Source organism: Salmo salar, chromosome 09 (assembly GCF_965601325.2).
Source record: "Salmo salar chromosome 09, fSalSal1, whole genome shotgun sequence".
Classification (NCBI taxonomy): domain Eukaryota; kingdom Metazoa; phylum Chordata; class Actinopteri; order Salmoniformes; family Salmonidae; genus Salmo; species Salmo salar.
The window spans coordinates 112,869,311-112,889,252 of NC_138299.1; the positions used below are offsets into that span (position 1 = coordinate 112,869,311).

The following is a 19,942-nucleotide window of genomic DNA, read 5'->3' on the forward strand; positions in this document are numbered from 1 at the left end:
AAAATATTCCATTACCGTACTTCGAAGCATGTCAACTGCTGTTTAAAATCAATTTTTATGCAATTTTTCTCATAAAAAAGCGATAATATTCCGACCGGGAATCTGCGTTTAGGTAAACAGACGAAAGAAAACAAAGCATGGGGTCGACTCAGGCACGAGCCTGAGTCTCACAGTACTGTGACCAGCCACTATCCAAACGCGCTACTTTTTTTCAGCCAGAGCCTGCAAAGCCACGATTCAGCTTTTTGCCACCTTCTGAGAGCCCATGGGAGCCGTAGGAAGTGTCACGTAACAGCAGAGATCCCCTGTAATGGATAGAGATAATCAAGAAGGGCAAGAAATTGTCAGACAGGGCACTTCCTGCATGGAATCTTCTCAGGTTTTGGCCTGCCAAATGAGTTCTGTTATACTCACAGACACCATTCAAACAGTTTTAGATACTTTGGAGTGTTTTCTATCCAAAGCTAATAATTATATGCATATTCTAGTTTCTGGGCAGGAGTAATAATCAGATTAAATCGGGTACGTTTTTTTATCCGGCTGTGAAAATACTGCCCCCTAGCCATAACAGGTTAACGAGAGTATTGTCTTTAAAATGGTGTAAAATAGTCATATGTTTGAGAAATTGAAGTAATAGCATTTCTAAGGTATTTGAATAACGCGCCACAGGATTCCACTGGCTGTTACGTAGGTGGGACGATTTCGTCCCGCCGACCCTAGAGAGGTTAATCTAATCACACTGTCCGATTTCAAAAAGGCTTTACAACGAAAGAAAAACATTAGATTATGTCAGCAGAGTACCCAGCCAGAAATAATCAGACACCCATTTTTCAAGCTAGCATATAATGTCACAAAAACCAAAACCACAGCTAAATGCAGCACTAACCTTTGATGACCTTCATCAGATGACACTCCTAGGACATTATGTTATACAATACATGCATGTTTTGTTCAATCAAGTTCATATTTATATCAAAAACCAGCTTTTTACATTAGCATGTGACGTTCAGAACTAGCATTCCCACCGAACACTTCCGGTGAATTTACTAAATTACTCACGATAAACGTTCACAAAAAACATAATTATTTTAAGAATTATAGATACAGAACTCCTTTATGCAATCGCGGTGTCCGATTTTAAAATAGCTTTTCGGTGAAAGCACATTTTGCAATATTCTGAGTAGATAGCCCGGCCATCACAGGCTAGCTATTTTGACACCCACCAAGTTTGGTACTCACCAAACTCAGATTTACTATAAGAAAAAATGGATTACCTTTGCTGTTCTTCGTCAGAATGCACTCCCAAGACTTCTACTTCAACAACAAATGTTGGTTTAGTTCCAAATAATCCATAGTTATATCCAAATAGCGGCGTTTTGTTAGTGCGTTCAAGACACTATCCGAAGGGTGACGCGCCGGCGCATATTGTGACAAAAAATTCAAAATATTCCATTACTGTACTTCGAAGCATGTCAAACGCTGTTTAAAATCAATTTTTATGCGATTTTTCTCGTAAAATAGCGATAATATTCCGACCGGGAGAAGTTGTTTTCGTTCAAAGACTCAAAGAAGAAAATGGACTCTTCACGTGCACGCCCGTCTCATTGTTCTCAGATCGACCACTTACCAAATGCGCTACTGTTTTTCAGCCAGTAACTGCAGAGTCATCATTCAACGTTCTGGCGCCTTCTGAGAGCCTATGGGAGCGTTAGAAAGTGTCACGTTACAGCAGAGATCCTCTGTTTTGGATAGAGATGACAAAGAAGGCCAAGAAATGGTCAGAGAGGGCACTTCCTGTTAGGAATCTTCTCAGGTTTTGGCCTGCCATATGAATTCTGTTATACTCACAGACACCATTCAAACAGTTTTAGAAACTTTAGGGTGTTTTCTATCCAAATCAAACAATTATATGCATATTCTAGTTACTGGGCAGGAGTAGTAACCAGATTAAATCGTGTACGTTTTTTATCCGGACGTGCAAATACTGCCCCCTATCCCCAACAGGTTAGTCTGTCTCTCACTGTTCAAATAAACCTACCATTAAAATAATAGACTGATAATTTCTTTGTCAGTGGGCAAATGTACAAAATCAGCAGGGGATCAAATACTTTTTTTCCTCACTGTAATTTTCTTTCCTCATGATGCCATCTATGTTGTGAAGTGCACCAGTCCCTCCTGCAGCAAAGCACCCCCACAACATGATGCTGCCACCCCCGTGCTTCACGGTTGGGATGGTGTTCTTCGGTCATTATTGCCAAACAGTTCTATTTTTGTTACATCAGACCAGAGGACATATCTCCAAAAAGTACGATCTTTGTCTCAATGTGCAGTTGCAAACAGTAATCTGTCTTTTTTTATGGCAGTTTTGGAGTAGTGGCTTCTTCCTTGCTGAGCGGCCTTTCAGGTTATGTAGATATATAGCACTCGTTTTACTGTGGATATAGATACCTTTGTACCTGTTTCCTCCAGCATCATCACAAGGTCTTTTGCCGTTGTTCTGGGATTGATTTGCACTTTTCACACCAAAGTACGTTCATCTCTAAGAGACAGAACGCGTCTCCTTCCTGAGCGGTATGACGGCTGCGTGGTCACATTGTGTTTATACTTGCGTAGTATTGTTTGTACAGATGAACGTGGTACCTCCAAACGTTTGGAAATTGCTCCCAAGGATGAACCAGACTTGTGGAGGTCTACAATTTTTTTCTGAGGTCTTGGCTGATTTCTTTTGATTTTCCCATGTCAAGAAAAGAGACACTGAGTTTGAAGGTAGGCTTTGAAATACATCCACAGGTACACCTCCAATTGACTCAAATTATGTCAATTAGCCTATCAGAAGCTTCTAAAGCCATGACATCATTTTCCGGAATTTTCCAAGCTGTTTAAAGGCACAGTCAACTTAGTGTATGTAAACTTCTGACCCACTGGAATTGTGATACATGTGAATTATAAGTGAAATGATCTGTCTGTAAACTATTTTAGGAAAAATTACTTGTGTCATGCACAAAGTAGATGTCCTAACCGACTTGCCAAAACTATAGTGTGTTAACAAGACATTTGTGGAGTGGTTGAAAAACGAGTTTTGATGACTCCAACCTAAGTGTATGTAAACTTCCGACTTCAACTGTAACTCTCCTATAGAACTCTACCAAATGCAAGCCATGAATATAACTCTGACAGAATTATTCAATAGAAGTCTCCTATAGAACTCTACCACCACAGGACTTTCCGACAGAACTCTCCTATAGAACTCTCCCACCAATTGACTCTCCTATAGAACTCTACCAAATCCAACCCATGAATATAACTCTCCTATAGAATTATCCAATAGAAGTATCCTATAGAACCCACCACAAAACTCCCATATAACTCTCCCACCACATAACTCTCCTATAGAACTCTCCCACCACATAACTGAAACAGACAGTAACAGACATTCTGGAAGGTAACAGACAATCAACAGAGTTACAGACATTCTGGATGGTAACAGACAGTCAACAGACATTCTGGGATGGTAACAGACAGCCAACAGAGTAACAGACATTCTGGATGGTAACAGACAGTCACAAACATTTTGGATGTTAACAGTCAACAGACATTCCTTTGTTTTTACACTGCTGCTACTCGCTGTGTATTACCTATGCAGTCACTTTACCCCTACCTACATGTACATATTATCTCGACTAACCTGTACCCCTGTATATTATCTCTGTACCCCCTGTATATAGCCTCGTTATTGTCATTTTATTGTGTTACTTTTTATTATTTTTTGGTAAATATTTTCTTAACTTTATTTCTTGAACTGCATTGTTTGTTAAGGGTTGTAAGTAAGCATTTCACAGTAAGTTCTACACCGGTTGTAATCGGTGCATGTGACAAATACAATTTGATTTGTAACAGACATTCTGCATGGTAACAGACAGTAACAAACATTCTGGGCAGAGTAACAACAGACAGAGTCATCAGGTCAGTTATTATGGAGTCTGTTTATTGTTGTGTCTGAAACTAGACCAGACAAGGCGTAGTGATAAGTAATATAAAAGGCATTGTGAGCCCAGCAGTTAGTTTAGGATCCTTCCACAGGCACAGGGTGTGGAGTGTTTGTGTGTGTCAGTACAGTTACTCTGGTCCGGTCTCAGTCTCTAGTTCCTCTGATACAGACGACTCATTGAGCTCAGCAATCAATGAACAGTCTTCGTTTATAGTGACCAATGGGAGGTCCTTGTTGGGGTTGACCAACGGTGTCTCGTCGTTGCTCTCAGCCAACGGGGACTCGTGATTGGATGCAGAGTGTGTTGTTAGGGAGATGGAGTTGGCTCCTCCCTCTGGACTCATGTCCCAGTCCTGATCTGCAGGCTGAGGTAGACTGGCTAGGAGCTCCTACACACACACACACACACACACACACACACACACACACAGTCAGAAACACACTATTCTGTTTCGAAATTATTGTGTGTATAAGTGAGATTGTGTGTCTGTCCAGGTTGTTGGTCCGTACAGCAGTCAGAAGATGATTGTGTGTGTGTACCTGTTGTCTGTCCAGGTTGTTGGTCCGTACAGCGGTCAGAAGATTGTGTGTGTGTGTACCTGTTGTCTGTCCAGGTTGTTGGTCCGTACAGCAGTCAGAAGACTCTTGGTGAAGGTCTCCAACTCATAATATCTCTGATTCTGATTCTCTAGTTGGCTCTCCAGATACTGCACCTCCTCAAGCTGAAACACACACACACACACACACACATGGCATACTGGCCTATACACATCATGGTATGGCTGTGCGTGTGCGTGTGTGTGTGCGTGTGTGTTCCATCACCTTAAACTCCAGGAGGTTCTGCATGTTTTCCATATCAGATCCGACCATCTCAACACCACCATCATCATCATCATCATCATCATCAACCACCTCTATCTTCTGTTAGGAAACACAACCCTATACAATCAGTGGCTAAATCTGTCAGGAAACGCAACCCTATACAATCAGTGGCTAAATCTGTCAGGAAACACAATGTGTATATACTGTGCTAGTGTATCTCTAGTTTAATAACAGTGTACTGTATTAGTGTATCTCACTAGTGTGATAACAGTGTATCTCACTAGTGTATCTCTAGTGTAATAAAAGTTTCTCTAGTGTAATAACTGTAGTGTACAAGCGTATCTAGTGTAATAACAGTGTATTGTACTAGTGTATGTAGTGTAATAACTGTAATGTATCACCAGTGTAATAAGTGTATCTCTAGTGTAATAACAGTTTATATCTAGTGTAATAACAGTGTAGTATACTAGCGTATCTAGTGTAATAACTGTAGTGTACTAGCATATCTAGTGTAATAACTGTAGTGTACTATCGTATCTAGTGTAATAACAGCGAAGTGTACTAGCGTAATAACAGTTTATCTAGTGTAATAAGTGTATCTCTAGTGTAATAACAGTTTATATCTAGTGTAGTAACAGTGTAGTGTACTAGCGTATCTAGTGTAATAACTGTAGTGTACTAGCGTATCTAGTGTAATAACTGTAGTGTACTAGTGTAATAACAGTGTAGTGTACTAGCGTATCTAGTGTAATAACAGTGTACTGTACTAGTGTATCTAGTGTAATAACAGTGTAGTGTACTAGCGTATCTAGTGTAATAACAGTGTCGTGCACTAGTGTCTCTAGTGTAATAACTGTAGTGTACTAGCATCTAGTGTAATAACAGTGTAGTGAACTAGCGTATCTAGTGTAGTAACAGTGTAGTGTTCTAGCGTATCTAGTGTAGTGTATCTAGTGTAATAACAGTGTAGTGTACTAGCGTATCTAGTGTAATAAGTGTCGTGCACTAGTGTCTCTAGTGTAATAACAGTGTAGTGAACTAGCGTATCTAGTGTAGTAACAGTGTAGTGTTCTAGCGTATCTAGTGTAGTGTATCTAGTGTAATAACAGTGTAGTGTACTAGCGTATCTAGTGTAATAACAGTGTAGTGTACTAGCATATCTAGTGTAGTAAATCTAGTGTAATAACAGTAGTGTACTAGCGTATCTAGTGTAGTAACAGTGTAGTGTATCTAGTGTAGTAACAGTGTAGTGTATCTAGTGTAGTAACAGTGTAGTGTATCTAGTGTAATAACTGTGTAGTGTATCTAGTGTACTAACAGTATAGTGTACTAGCGTATCTAGTGTAATAACTGTGTAGTGTACTAGCGTAATAACAGTGAATTGTACTAGCATCTCTAGTGTAATAACAGTGTAGTGTACTAGTGTAATAACTAGTGTACTAGCGTATCTAGTGTAATAGTTTATAACTAGTGTAGTAACAGTGTAGCCTATCTAGTGTAGTAACAGTGTAGTGTACTAGCGTATCTAGTGAAGTAACAGTGTAGTGTACTAGCGTATCTAGTGTAGTAACAATGTAGTGTATCTAGTGTAGCTAGTGTAGTAAATCTAGTGTAATAACTGTAGTGTATCTAGTGTAGTAAATCTAGTGTAGTAACAGTGTAGTGTACTAGCGTATCTAGTGTAGTAACAGTGTAGTGTACTAGTGTAATAACTGTAGTGTACTAGTGTAATAACTGTAGTGTATCTAGTGTACTAACAGTGTAGTGTACTAGCGTATCTAGTGTAATAACTGTAGTGTAATAACTGTAGTGTACTAGTGTAATAACTGTAGTGTATCAAGTGTAGTAACTGCGTAGTGTACTAGCATAATAAGTGTAGTGCACTAGTGCCTCTAGTGTAGTAAATCTAGTGCAGTAACAGTGTAGTGTACTAGTGTAATAACAGTGTATCTAGTGTAATAAGTGTAGTGTACTAGCGTCTCTAGTGTAATAACTGTAGTGTACTAGCGTAATAACTAGTGTACTAGCATAACTGTATCTAGTGTAATAACAGTGTAGTGTACTAGCGTCTCTAGTGTAATAACTAGTATACTAGCATCTAGTGTAATAACAGTTTCTCTAGTGTAAAAACTGCAGTGTACTAGCGTAATAACGGTATTTAGTGTAATAACTGTAGTGTACTAGCGTAATAACTGTATCTAGTGTAATAACTGTAGTACCACGTTGTGAGCCATGGGAGCGCTGCTGCTGTCCTCTACTCCATTCTCTTCTTCTCTCTGGTACGAATCACTGGTCCCATCTAAAACAACAACACTGTTACACTGGACACTGCTACTGGGGGAGGGTGTGTGTGTGTGTGTGTGTGTGTGTGCGCGAGCGCGTCTCACCCTCGGACAGACAGAAGGATGCTCCATCGTTTAGGTTGTCTCCCAACTCTGGCGTTCCAAGCCCCTCCCCATCGGAACTCAGCGCAGAGGGAGACTCCTCCCCTTCCTGTGATGTCAGGAACACGGCCGGCCCACCTTTAGGGGACGGGATCTCAATGCCCATCAGACGGTACTTCCTCCTCCGGTTCCCGATCCACGTCTGTCAAACAAACACACAGCACAACATATAATATACTGTTAAGAACCAGGTCTGTCAAACAATTAATCAATTAATTGCAAAGTCCCTCCTTGCCATGCAAATTAACTGAATCTCAAAAAAACATTTCCACTGCATTTCAGCCCTGCCACAAAAGGACCAGCTGACATCATGTCAGTGATTCTCTCGTTAACACAGGTGTGAGTGTTGACGAGGACAAGGCTGGAGATCACTCTGTCATGCTGATTGAGTTTGAATAACAGACTGGAAGCTTCAAAATGAGGGTGGTGCTTGGAATCATTGGTCTTCCTCTGTCAACCATGGTTACCTGCAAGGAAACACGTGCTGTCATCATTGCTTTGCACAAAAAGGGCTTCACAGGCAAGGATATTGCTGCCAGTAAGATTGCACCTAAATCAACCATTTATCGGATCATCAAGAACTTCAAGGAGAGCGGTTCAATTGTTGTGAAGAAGTCTTCAGGGCGCCCAAGAAAGTCCAGCAAGCGCCAGGACCGTCTCCTAAAGTTGATTCAGCTGCGGGATCGGGGCACCACCAGTACAGAGCTTGGTCAGGAATGGCAACAGGCAGATGTGAGTGCATCTGCACGCACAGTGAGGCGTAGACTTTTGGAGGATGGCCTAGTGTCAAGAAGGGCAGCAAAGAAGCCACTTCTCTACAGGAAAAACATCAGGGACAGACTGATATTCTGCAAAAGGTACAGGGATTGGATTGCTGAGAACTGGGGTAAAGTCATTTTCTCTGATGAATCCCCTTTCCGATTGTTTGGGGCACCCGGAAAAAAGCTTGTCCGGAGAAGACAAGGTGAGCGCTACCATCAGTCCTGTGTCATGCCAACAGTAAAGCATCCTGAGACCATTCATGTGTGGGTTTGCTTCTCAGCCAAGGGAGTGGGCTCACTCACAATTTTGCCTAAGAACACAGCCATGAATAAAGAATGGTACCAACACTTCCTCCTAGAACAACTTCTCCCAACCATCCAGGAAGTTTGGTGGCGAAAATGCTTTTTCCAGCATGATGGAGCACCTTGCCATAAGGCAAAAGTGATAACTAAGTGGCTCGGGGAACAAAACATTGATGTTTTGGGTCCATGGCCAGGAAACCCCCCAGACCTTAATCCCATTGAGAACTTGTGGTCAAATCCTCAAGAGGCCGGTGGACAAACAAAAACCTACAAATTCTGACAAACTCCCAAGCATTGATTATGCAAGAATGGGCTGCCATCAGTCAGGATGTGGCCCAGAAGTTAATTGACAGCATGCCAGGGCGGATTGCAGAGGTCTTGAAAAAGAAGGGTCAACAGTGCAAATATTGACTCTTTGCATCAACTTCATGTAATTGTCAATAAAAGCCTTTGACACTTATGAAATGCTTGTAATTATACTTCGGTATTCCATAGTAACATCTGACAAAAATATCTAAAGACACTGAAGCAGCAAACTTTGTGGAAATTAATATTTGCGTCATTCTCAAAACTTTTGGCCAGGACTGAACACTCAATTAGTATTTAGTAGCATTGCCTTTAAATTGTTTAACTTGGGTCAAACGTTTCGGGTAGCCTTCCACAAGCTTCCCACAATAAATTGGGTGAATTTTGGCCCATTCCTCCTGACAGAGCTGGTGTAACTGAGTCAGGTTTGTAGGCCTCAATGCTGGCACACACTTTTTCAGTTCTGCCCACAAATCTTCTATAGGATTGAGGTCAGGGCTTTGTGATGGCCACTCCAATACCTTGACTTTGTTGTCCTTAAGCCATTTTGCCACAACTTTGAAAGAATGCTTGGGGTCATTGTCCATTTGGAAGACCCGTTTGAGACCAAGCTTTAACTTCCTGACTGATGTCTTGAGATGTTGCTTCAATATATCCACTTAAATCTTCTTTCCTCATGATGCCATCTATTTTGTGAAGTGCACCAGTCCCTCCTGCAGCAAAGCACCCCCACAACATGATGCTGCCCCCCCGTGCTTCACGGTTAGGATGGTGTTCTTTGGCTTGCAAGCCTCCCCCTTTTTCCTCCAAAAATAGCGATGGTCATTATTGCCAAACAATTCTATTTTTGTTTCATCAGACCAGAGGACATTTCTCCAAAAAGTACGATCTTTGTCCCCATGTGCAGTTGCAAACCGTAGTCTGGCTTTTTTATGGCGGTTTTGGATCAATGGCTTCTTCCTTGCTGAGCGGCCTTTCAGGTTATGTCGATATATAGCACTCGTTTTACTGTGGATATAGATACTTTTGTACCTGTTTCCTCCAGTATCATAACAAGGTCTTTTGCCGTTGTTCTGGGATTGATTTGCACTTTTCACACCAAAGTACGTTCATCTCTAAGAGACAGAACGCGTCTCCTTCCTGAGCGGTATGACGGCTGCGTGGTCGCATGGTGTTTATACTTGCGTACTATTGTTTGTACAGATGAACGTGGTACCTTCAAACGTTTGGAAATTGCTCCCAAGGACGAACCAGACTTGTGTAGGTCTACAATTTTTTTTCTGAGGTCTTGGCTGATTTCTTTAGATTTTCCCATGATGTCAAGAAAAGAGGCACTGAGTTTGAAGGTAGGCTTTGAAATACATCCACAGGTACACCTCCAATTGACTCAAATGATGTCAATTAGCCTATCAGAAGCTTCTAAAGCCATGACATCATTTTCTGGAATTTTCCAAGCTGTTTAAAGGCACAATCAACTTAGTGTATGTAAACTTCTGACCCACTGGAATTGTGATACATGTGAACTATAAGTGAAATCTGTCTGTAAACAATTTTTGGAAAAATTACTTGTGTCATGCACAAAGTAGATGTCCTAACCAACTTGCCAAAACTATAGTTTGTTAACAAGAAATTTGTGGAGTGGTTGAAAAACGAGTTTTAATGAATCCAACCTAAGTGGATGTAAACTTCCGACTTCAACTGTATGTCCAACGCTTCATCAGGGTATAATGACAAACACTGCGGGATGACTCATTTATATAGTGTCAAAAGACACACACAGGTGTCTGTAATCATGGCCGGGTGTGGCCTGATATCATTGGTTAATTCTCATATATTAAAATAGCATACAAAAAAACTAATGGATAGCGTATGATCATAGATACAATTTGGCTACATAAGCCTATAAACATTTACAACAGCAAAATCACAATAATCACAAGAATGGCTTCAGATCAAAGTCTACGTTGAGACCGAAGGGAGCAAGGGTCTTTAAATTAAAGATCCAGGCAGCCTCTCGTTTTAACAATAAATTGTCGAGGTCACCCCCGTCTGTCAACGTTGGACATAAATATTTTTGCATCTGAGCTCCTAGAGTGTGCGACTCTCCTTAATTATTCTAAGTGTTCCACTCCGCTAGCCAGCACCTCGCCTATATAGGTGTGCGTTTCTTTCGCCTCTACATCAAACTCATCACAACATATAATATACTGTTAAGATCCACGTCTGTCAATCAAACACAACTACTGTTAATATTGAGGGAGTGTGTGATTGGCTGATACAGATGAGAGGAAGCCTCTGATTGGTTGCTACCTTGACTATCTCAGTGTCTACGTTGAGCTGATTGGCTGCTGCGTTGATCTTCTCTCTGCAGACAGAACCCAGACTGGTCATCCCTCGGTCCCAGTACCGCTTCAACTGGCTCAGGTCCACATCACTGAACTGGGTCCTGTCCTGTAGCTACACACACACACTATACATTATAGACACATGAAAGATAATGGAACAGTATAGATGGTCTGATGGTGACAGTGCTCTAATCTCCAAAAGACTGCTAGATGAAGACTTACAGTTCTCTTCCTGGAGTTACTGATGAGCCACGGAGCAGAGGGACTGACTGGAACCTAGACAGGGGAGGAGAAGACGAGAGGAGGAAGGAGGAGAGGGGAGGAGACGAGAAGAGGAAAGATGAGAAGAGATGAGAAGAGGAAAAGAGAGGAGGAAGGAGGAGAGGGGAGGAGACGAGAAGAGGAAAGAGGAGGAGGGGACGAGAAGAGGAAAGAGGAGAAGAGAGGAGGAGAGTTACTGATGAGCAATGGAGCTGAAAGGCTGACTGGAACCTAGACAGATAACAGCAGAGGACTGCATGTACAGAACAGTAGTAAACTGTTTCAGTAAAGTTATTCCTATCCCCTACCTGTATGCTGGGTCCTACAATAGGTGAGATCTGTAGTGTTGTAGTAACTGGGTAGAATTAGTAGTAGTATTAACCCCTACCTGTATGCTGGGTCCTACAATAGCTGAGATCTGTAGTGTTGTAGTAACTGGGTAGTAGTAGTAGTAGTAGTAGTAGTAGTAGTAGCATTAACTCCTACCTGTATACTAGGGGAGGTCTGTAGTGTTGTAGTAACTGGGTAGTAGTAGTAGTAGTATTAACCCCTACCTGTATACTAGCAGAGGTCTGTAGTGTTGTACTAACTGGGTAGCTGTCCCGAGGGTATGGACCAGGCCTGGAGCTGCTCAGGACCAGGGAGGGGGATGGGAGGATTCTCTCCCCAGATCCCTCTCCCCTGCTGGGGCTGTCCCTCACCCCCTGGCCTCTCTGGAGGTCCCCATGGGCCGTGGCAGCCATGTTGGATAACTCTTCCTCCCTCCGCCACTCATCCTCTTCATCACCCGTCTCCATGGCAATAGAGAGGCAACCAATAGCGTCCGAGGGGTGGGGAGTCTGTCTGTGTTTCTCCAGCCTGCTCCTATCAGAAGGCTGTCCTTGTCCTATTTCCTCCCCTTCCCCCCTCTCTGATAGGCTGAAAACCTGATGAATGCGGGGGGAGTGGTCTGAAGGGGGAGGGATGGGGTGAGGAGGGGGGGAGGGACGGGGCCTGGGGAGATGAGGTGGGAGAGTCTGGTGGTTGGAGCGAGGCCTGGGCTGGGGCTGGGATGGAGAGGGCCAGGGGCCAGACTGGAGAGAACCATACTGTCTAGCCCAGCTACGAGGGACCCCCCCTCCTACCCCAGCCCCTCCTGCTGCCTCCCCGGCCCTGGCCCCACTTGTGGGGAAACCCACCCTCTTGGACAGGCTGTTGATGGGGGGGCCGGGGGGTGAGGAGGAGGGGGGTGAGGAGAGGGAGGGGGAAGAGGAGAGGGAGGGGGTTTTATAGCGAGGAAGTGGCAAGGTACCTAATCTGGAGTGGAGCTGGAGAGGGGAGGAGACAGAACTGTTCCTCCTGTGTTGTGATTGGTTAAGCAGAGTTTGATGGACATGTGCAGGCAGCTCAGAGTCAGAAGGGAGGGGCTTAACAGTGGGCCGGGAACTAGAGGCAGAGCCTAGAGAGTAAATCCCAGTCAGGATGACATCATTGTTGTTGTTGACAGAGCTAAGCGGAGAGGAGGAAGAAGAGGAGGAGGAGGAAGGGAGGAGATGGGAGGAGCCTCTCTGGATGTTCCGAGCCGCCGCCATCTCCGCTGTCAGCATGGCGCCCGCAACTAAAGCCCCGCCTGCTAGCGTGTGATTGGACAGAGCTACCCCAGCCACGCCGTGATTGGACAGAACTCCCCCAACCATGCTGTGATTCGATAAGGATAAGGAGTGGGATACGCCCGCATTCTGGTCATTCCTCGAGGCCAGCTTCCGTCTCTTGTTCCCCACCCAGGTCTGGAGAGAGACAGAGACATAGTTAACACTACCACTGCTACAACATCACCCAGGTCTGGAGAGACAGACAGACATAGTTAACACCACTACTACAGTAACCCTAACCCAGACAGACACATAGTTAACACCACTATTACTACAACAGTAACCCTAACCCAGACAGACACATAGTTAACTATTACTACTACAGTAACCCTAACCCAGACAGACACATAGTTAACTATTACTACAACAGTAACCCTAACCCAGACAGACACATGGTTAACTACTACTACAACAGTAACCCTAACCCAGACAGACACATAGTTTACTACTACTACTACAGTAACCCTAACCCAGACAGACACATAGTTAACACCACTACTACTACTACTACAGTAACCCTAACCCAGACAGACACATAGTTAACACCACTATTACTACAACAGTAACCCTAACCCAGACAGACACATAGTTAACTACTACTACAGTAACCCTAACCCAGACAGACACATAGTTAACTACTACTACAGTAACCCTAACCCAGACAGACACATAGTTAACACCACTACAACAGTAACCCTAACCCAGACAGACACATAGTTAACTACTACTACAACAACATCAACCAGGTCTGGAGAGACAGCACGACTCTGATTATTAATAACATAGCTACTCGAGTTGCGGTTACCAAATTAGGGGTCACCTGATATGAAAATTGGGTCGTGGGAGAATTTCCCCCAAAATTTTAAAAAAAAAATATATATATATATATATATATAAAGTACCTGTCAAAAGTTTGGACACACCTACTCATTCCAGGGTTTTTCTTTATTTTTACTATTTTCTACATTGTAGAATAATAGTGAAGAAATCAAAACTATGAAATAACACATATGGAATCATGTAGTAACCAAAAAAGTGTTAGCAGTGTCGTTAACTATGCGTCTGTCTGTCTGTCTGTCTGTCTGACTCTCCAGACCTGGGTGATGTTGTTGTAGTGTTAACTATGTGTCTCTCTCCAGACCTGGGTGATGCTGTAGTAGTGTTAACTATGTGTCTCTCTCCAGACCTGGGTGATGTTGTAGTGGTGTTAACTATGTGTCTCTCTCCAGACCTGGGTGATGTTGTAGTAGTGTTAACTATGTGTCTCTCTCCAGACCTGGGTGATGTTGTAGTAGTGTTAACTATGTGTCTCTCTCCAGACCTGGGTGATGCTGTAGTAGTAGTAGTGTCGTTAACAATGTGTCTGTCTCTCATTAACTATGTGTCTGTCTCCAGACCTGGGTGATGTTGTTGTAGTAGTAGTGTCGTTAACTATGTGTCTGTCTGTCTCTCTCCAGACCTGGGTGATGTAGTAGTGTTCACTATGTGTCTCTCTCCAGATCTGGGTGATGTTGTAGTAGTGTTAACCTGTTAGGGCTAGGGGGCAGTATTGACACGGCCGGATAAAAAACGTACCCGATTTAATCCGGTTACTACTCCTGCCCAGTAACTAGAATATGCATATAATTATTGGCTTTGGATAGAAAACACCATAAAGTTTCTAAAACTGTTTGAATGGTGTCTGTGAGTATAACAGAACTCATATGGCAGGCCAAAACCTGAGAAGATTTCATGCAGGAAGTGGCCTGTCTGACAAGTTGTGTTTCATCTTGGCTCTTTTTATTGAAGACTGAGGATCTTTGCTATAACGTGACACTTCCTACGGCTCCCATAGGCTCTCAGAGCCCGGGAAAAAGCTGAACGATATCGAGGCAGCCTCTGGCTGAAACACATTATCGCTTTTGGCAAGTGGCCGATCAGAGTCCTATGGGCTTAGTGCCCGAGTGGGCTTAGTGCCCGAGTCGACCCTGTGCTTACTTTTCTTTCGTCTGTTTACCTAAACGCAGATTCCCGGTCGGAATATTATCGCTTTTTTATGAGAAAAATGGCATAAAAATTGATTTTAAACAGCGGTTGACATGCTTCGAAGTACGGTAATGGAATATTTAGAAATGTTTTGTCACGAATTGCGCCATGCTCGTCACCCTTATTTACCCTTTCGGATAGTGTCTTGAACGCACGAACAAAATGCCGCCATTTGGATATAACTATGGATTATTTGGGACCAAACCAACATTTGTTATTGAAGTAGAAGTCCTGGGAGTGCATTCTGACGAAGAACAGCAAAGGTAATAACATTTTTCTTATAGTAAATCTGACTTTGGTGAGTGCTAAACTTGCTGGGTGTCTAAATAGCTAGCCCTGTGATGCCGGGCTATCTACTGAGAATATTGCAAAATGTGCTTTCACCGAAAAGCTATTTTAAAATCGGACATATCGAGTGCATAAAGGAGTTCTGTATCTATAATTCTTAAAATAATTGTTATGTTTTTTGTGAACGTTTATCGTGAGTAATTTAGTAAATTCACCGGCAGTGTTCGGTGGGAATGCTAGTCACATGCTAATGTAAAAAGCTGTTTTTTGATATAAATATGAACTTGATTGAACAAAACATGCATGTATTGTATAACATAATGTCCTAGGGTTGTCATCTGATGAAGATCATCAAAGGTTAGTGCTGCATTTAGCTGTGGTTTGGGTTTATGTGACATTATATGCTAGCTTGAAAAATGGGTGTCTGATTATTTCTGGCTGGGTACTCTGCTGACATAATCTAATGTTTTGCTTTCGTTGTAAAGCCTTTTTGAAATCGGACAGTGTGGTTAGATTAACGAGAGTCTTGTCTTTAAAATGGTGTAAAATAGTCATATGTTTGAAAAATTGAAGTTTTTGCATTTTTGAGGTATTTGAATATCGCGCCACGGGATTACACTGGCTGTAATCCCGTGGCGCGATATTCAAATACCTCAAAAATGCAAAAACTTCAATTTTAGCCCATAGAGGTTAACTATTTCTTGAACTGCATTGTTGGTTAACCTCCCTGGGCAAGGTGGGACGCTTGCGAAATAGAAATACCTCAAAAATGCTATAACTTCAATTTCTCAAACATATGACTATTTTACACCATTTTAAAGAGAAGACTCTCGTTAATCTAACCACATTGTCTGATATCAAAAAGGCTTTACAGCGAAAGCAAAACATTAGATTATGTCAGGAGAGTACCCTGCCAAAAATAATCACCCACCATTTTCAAAGCAAGCATATATGTCACAAAAACCAAAACCACAGCTAAATCCAGCACTAACCTTTGATGATCTTCATCAGATGACACTCCTAGGACATTATGTTATACAATACATGCATGTTTTGTTCAATCAAGTTCATATTTATATAAAAAAACAGCTTTTTACATTAGCATGTGATGTTCAGAACTAGCATACCCACAGAAAACTTCCGGTGAATTTACTTAATTACTCACGATTAACGTTCACAAACTACATAAATTATTTTAAGAATTATAGATAAAGAACTCCTTTATGCAAACGCGGTGTCAGATTTTAAAATAGCTTTTCGGCGAAAGCACATTTTGCAATATTCTGAGTAGATAGCCCAGCCATCACGGCTAGCTATTTAGACACCCAAAATTGGATTACCTTTGCTGTTCTTCGTCAGAATGCACTCCCAGGACTTCTACTTCAACAACAAATGTTGTTTTGGTTCGAAATAATCCATAGTTATATCTAAATACCTCCGTTTTGTTCGTGCGTTCAGGTCAGTATCCGAAGGGTGACGCGCAAGTGCATTTCGTGACAAAAAAATTCAAAATATTCCATTACCGTACTTCGAAGCATGTCAAACGCTGTTTAAAATACATTTTTATGCGATTTTTCTCGTAAAATAGCGATAATATTCCAACCGGGCGACGTTGTATTCATCCAAAGAGAGAAAGAAAAACATGGAGAATTCACATGAACGCGCATCTCCAGTGTCACTGTTCTCAGTCTGACCACTCACAAAATCTCCTGCTGTTTTTCGCCCAGAGACTGGAGAGACATCATTCCACTTTCTGGCGCCTTTGAGAGCCTTAGAAAATGTCACGTTACAGCAGAGATGCTGTATTTTTGATAGAGATGCCGCAGAAGGAGAACAAATTGTCAGACAGGGCACTTCCTGTATAGAATCTTCTCAGGTTTTGGCCTGCCATATGAGTTCTGTTATACTCACAGACACCATTCAAACAGTTTTAGAAACTTTTGAGTGTTTTCTATCCAAATCTACTAATTATATGCATATTCTCGTTTCTTAGCAAGAGTAGTAACCAGTTTAAATCGGGTACATTTTTTATCCGGCCGTGCAAATACTGCCCCCTAGCCCCAACAGGTTAAGGGCTAAGTAAGCATTTCACGGTAAGGTCTACACCTGATGTATTCAGCATTTCACGGTAAGGTCTACACCTGATGTATTCAGCGAATATGACAAATAAAGTTTGATTTGATGTTAGTTGTAGTAGTAGTGTTAACTATGTTTGTCTGTCTCTGCAGACCTGGGTGATGTTGTAGTAGTGTTAACTATGTTTCTGTCTGTCTCTGCAGACCTGGGTGATGTTGTAGTAGTGTTAACTATGTTTCTGTCTGTCTCTGCAGACCTGGGTGGTGTTGTAGTAGTAGTAGTGTTAACTATGTTTCTGTCTGTCTCTGCAGACCTGGGTGATGTTGTAGTAGTGTTAACTATGTTTCTGTCTGTCTCTGCAGACCTGGGTGATGTTGTAATAGTGTTAACTATGTTTCTGTCTGTCTCTGCAGACCTGGGTGGTGTTGTAGTAGTAGTAGTGTTAACTATGTTTCTGTCTGTCTCTGCAGACCTGGGTGATGTTGTAGTAGTGTTAACTATGTTTCTGTCTGTCTCTGCAGACCTGGGTGATGTTGTAGTAGTGTTAACTATGTTTCTGTCTGTCTCTGCAGACCTGGGTGATGTTGTAGTAGTAGTAGTGTTAACTATGTGTCTCAGCTAGTGTGTTACTGTTAGAATGTTTTTATATTGACTGCCATAGTCCAATTGGCTGTAAAAAATGTTTTACATGGTTGGTTTCGCAAGATTTTTCAGATATCAAAATTGGGTTTTGGGCTGAAAAAGGTGTGGGAAACCTGCACTAGAGGATAACAGCTGATGGATAAATACCATGCATTAGGGGATAACAGCTGACGGATAAATACCCTGCATTAGAGGATAACAGCTGACGGATAAATAATAATAGGAGTGTATAGATATAGAGAATAGATCGTACCTGCATCATGCTGAATGTATAGATAGAGTGTAGATATAGAGAATAGATCGTACCTAGGGCCCTATAAAATCCACGATGCAGAGAACACAGAAAAAAAGTGGACTCGAAGTGGTTTAAGCATGGTTGTGGACTTAGAAAATGATAGAAAAACAACTACATTGGATGTTCTAAGTGTGATTGAGAGCAAAAACCTGAAAAAACTGGAGTAAACGGAATTTGGGAGAAAAAAAAAAACAACATGACCAGGCAAAACATTTACCGATTTTCTATGTCCCTACATACCCGCACCACACTGAAGTCCAGCTTGGTCTCCTGAGCACACTGAAGGATCAGCTGGAAGCAGCTCTTGCTCTGATTGGTCATCCCGTTGTCATAGTAGCTCTCCAGGACTCGCTGCTGCTCCAGTGTGAACACAGACCGCAGGTTCATCTGACGGAGACACGGCATTGGTCAATAAACTAGCCAATAAAAACAAGACAACATTGAGTTCACTAGCTCTTCCCTTCAATCACAAACGTGCTTCTAGTCTATACCCAGTCTGTATGTAGACCTATATAAACAGTGGACAAAACATGCTTCTAGTCTATACCCAGTCTGTATGTAGACCTATATAAACCATGTACAAAACATGCATGTAGTCTATACTCAGTCTGTATGTAGACCTATATACACTGTGGACAAAACATTGACATAGACTGACCAGGTGAAAGCTATGATCCCTTATTGATGTCACTTCTTAAATCCACTTTAAATCAGTGTAGGAGAGGAGACAGGTTAAAGAAGGATTTTTAAGCCTTGAGACATAGAACACCTTCCTAATATTGAGACACACACCGTTTGCCCTCAGAACTAGAGGTCGACCGATTATTCGGAATGGCCGATTTGAAGTTTTCATAACAATCGGTAATCGGTATTTTTGGCCACCGATTTTTACACCTTTATTTAACTAGGAAAGTCAGATTAAGAACACATTCTTATTTTCAATGATGGCCTAGGAACGGGGTTAACTGCCTTGTTCAGGGTGGATTCGGGGATTTGTTTTTGCAACCTTCTGGTTACTAGTCCAACGCTCTAACCACCTGCCTTACATTGCACTCCACGAGGAGCCTGCATGGCAGGCTGACTACCTGTTACGCGAGGGCAGCAAGAAGCCAAGGTAAGTTGCTAGCTAGCATTAAACTTATCTTATAAAAAACTATCAATCTTAACATAATCACTAGTTTATCTAACGTGTCCTGCGTTGCATATAATCCATGCGGTGCCTGTTAATTTCTCATCGAATCACAGCCTACTTCGACAAACGGGTGATGATTTAACAAGCGCATTTGCGAAAAAAAGCACTGACGTTGCACCAATGTACCTAACCATAAACATCAATGCCTTTCTTTAAAATCAATACACAAGTATATATTTTTAAACCTGCATATTTAGTTAATATTGCCTGCTAACATGAAATTGTGTCACTGCTCTTGCGTTCATTGCCTGGCTCGTTGCGAACTAATTTGCCAGACTTTTACCTAATTATGACATACCATTGAAGGTTGTGCAATGTAACAGGAATATTTAGACTTAGGGATGCCACCCGTTAGATAAAATACGGAACGGTTCCGTATTTCACTGAAAGAAAAAAACATTTTGTTTTCGAGATGATAGTTTCCGGATTCGACCATATTAATGACCTAAGGCTCGAATTTCTGTGTGTTTATTATATTATAATTAAGTCTATGATTTGATAGAGCAGTCTGACTGAGCGATGGTAGGCACCAGCAGGCTCGTAAGCATTCATTCAAACAGCAC

The 19,942-nt window shown here is 42.0% G+C and overlaps 1 protein-coding gene across 5 annotated transcripts in view; it reads right to left on the bottom strand.

Annotated features, from left to right (window-relative positions):
* Window positions 1-3,964: 3,964 nt before the first annotated feature.
* hdx (highly divergent homeobox) overlaps window positions 3,965-19,942 on the bottom strand; it is a 62,730-nt gene continuing 46,752 nt past the window's right edge. The window contains exons 3-11 of one of the 5 annotated variants that reach the window (XM_082956123.1): window positions 18,428-18,574; window positions 11,821-12,996; window positions 11,192-11,245; window positions 10,935-11,081; window positions 7,198-7,396; window positions 7,030-7,109; window positions 4,811-4,909; window positions 4,588-4,710; window positions 3,965-4,377 (exon numbers count right to left, since the gene is read on the bottom strand). In XM_082956123.1, the coding sequence (XP_082812249.1) occupies window positions 4,117-4,377; window positions 4,588-4,710; window positions 4,811-4,909; window positions 7,030-7,109; window positions 7,198-7,396; window positions 10,935-11,081; window positions 11,192-11,245; window positions 11,821-12,996; window positions 18,428-18,574 (2,286 nt within the window). In that variant the 3' untranslated portion in view covers window positions 3,965-4,116. Of the gene's footprint in view, window positions 4,378-4,528; window positions 4,711-4,810; window positions 4,910-7,029; window positions 7,110-7,197; window positions 7,397-10,934; window positions 11,082-11,191; window positions 11,246-11,784; window positions 12,997-18,404; window positions 18,575-19,942 lie in introns of those variants that run through there. The other 4 variants (XM_082956122.1, XM_014213346.3, XM_082956124.1 and 1 more) reach the window with 4 other exon arrangements.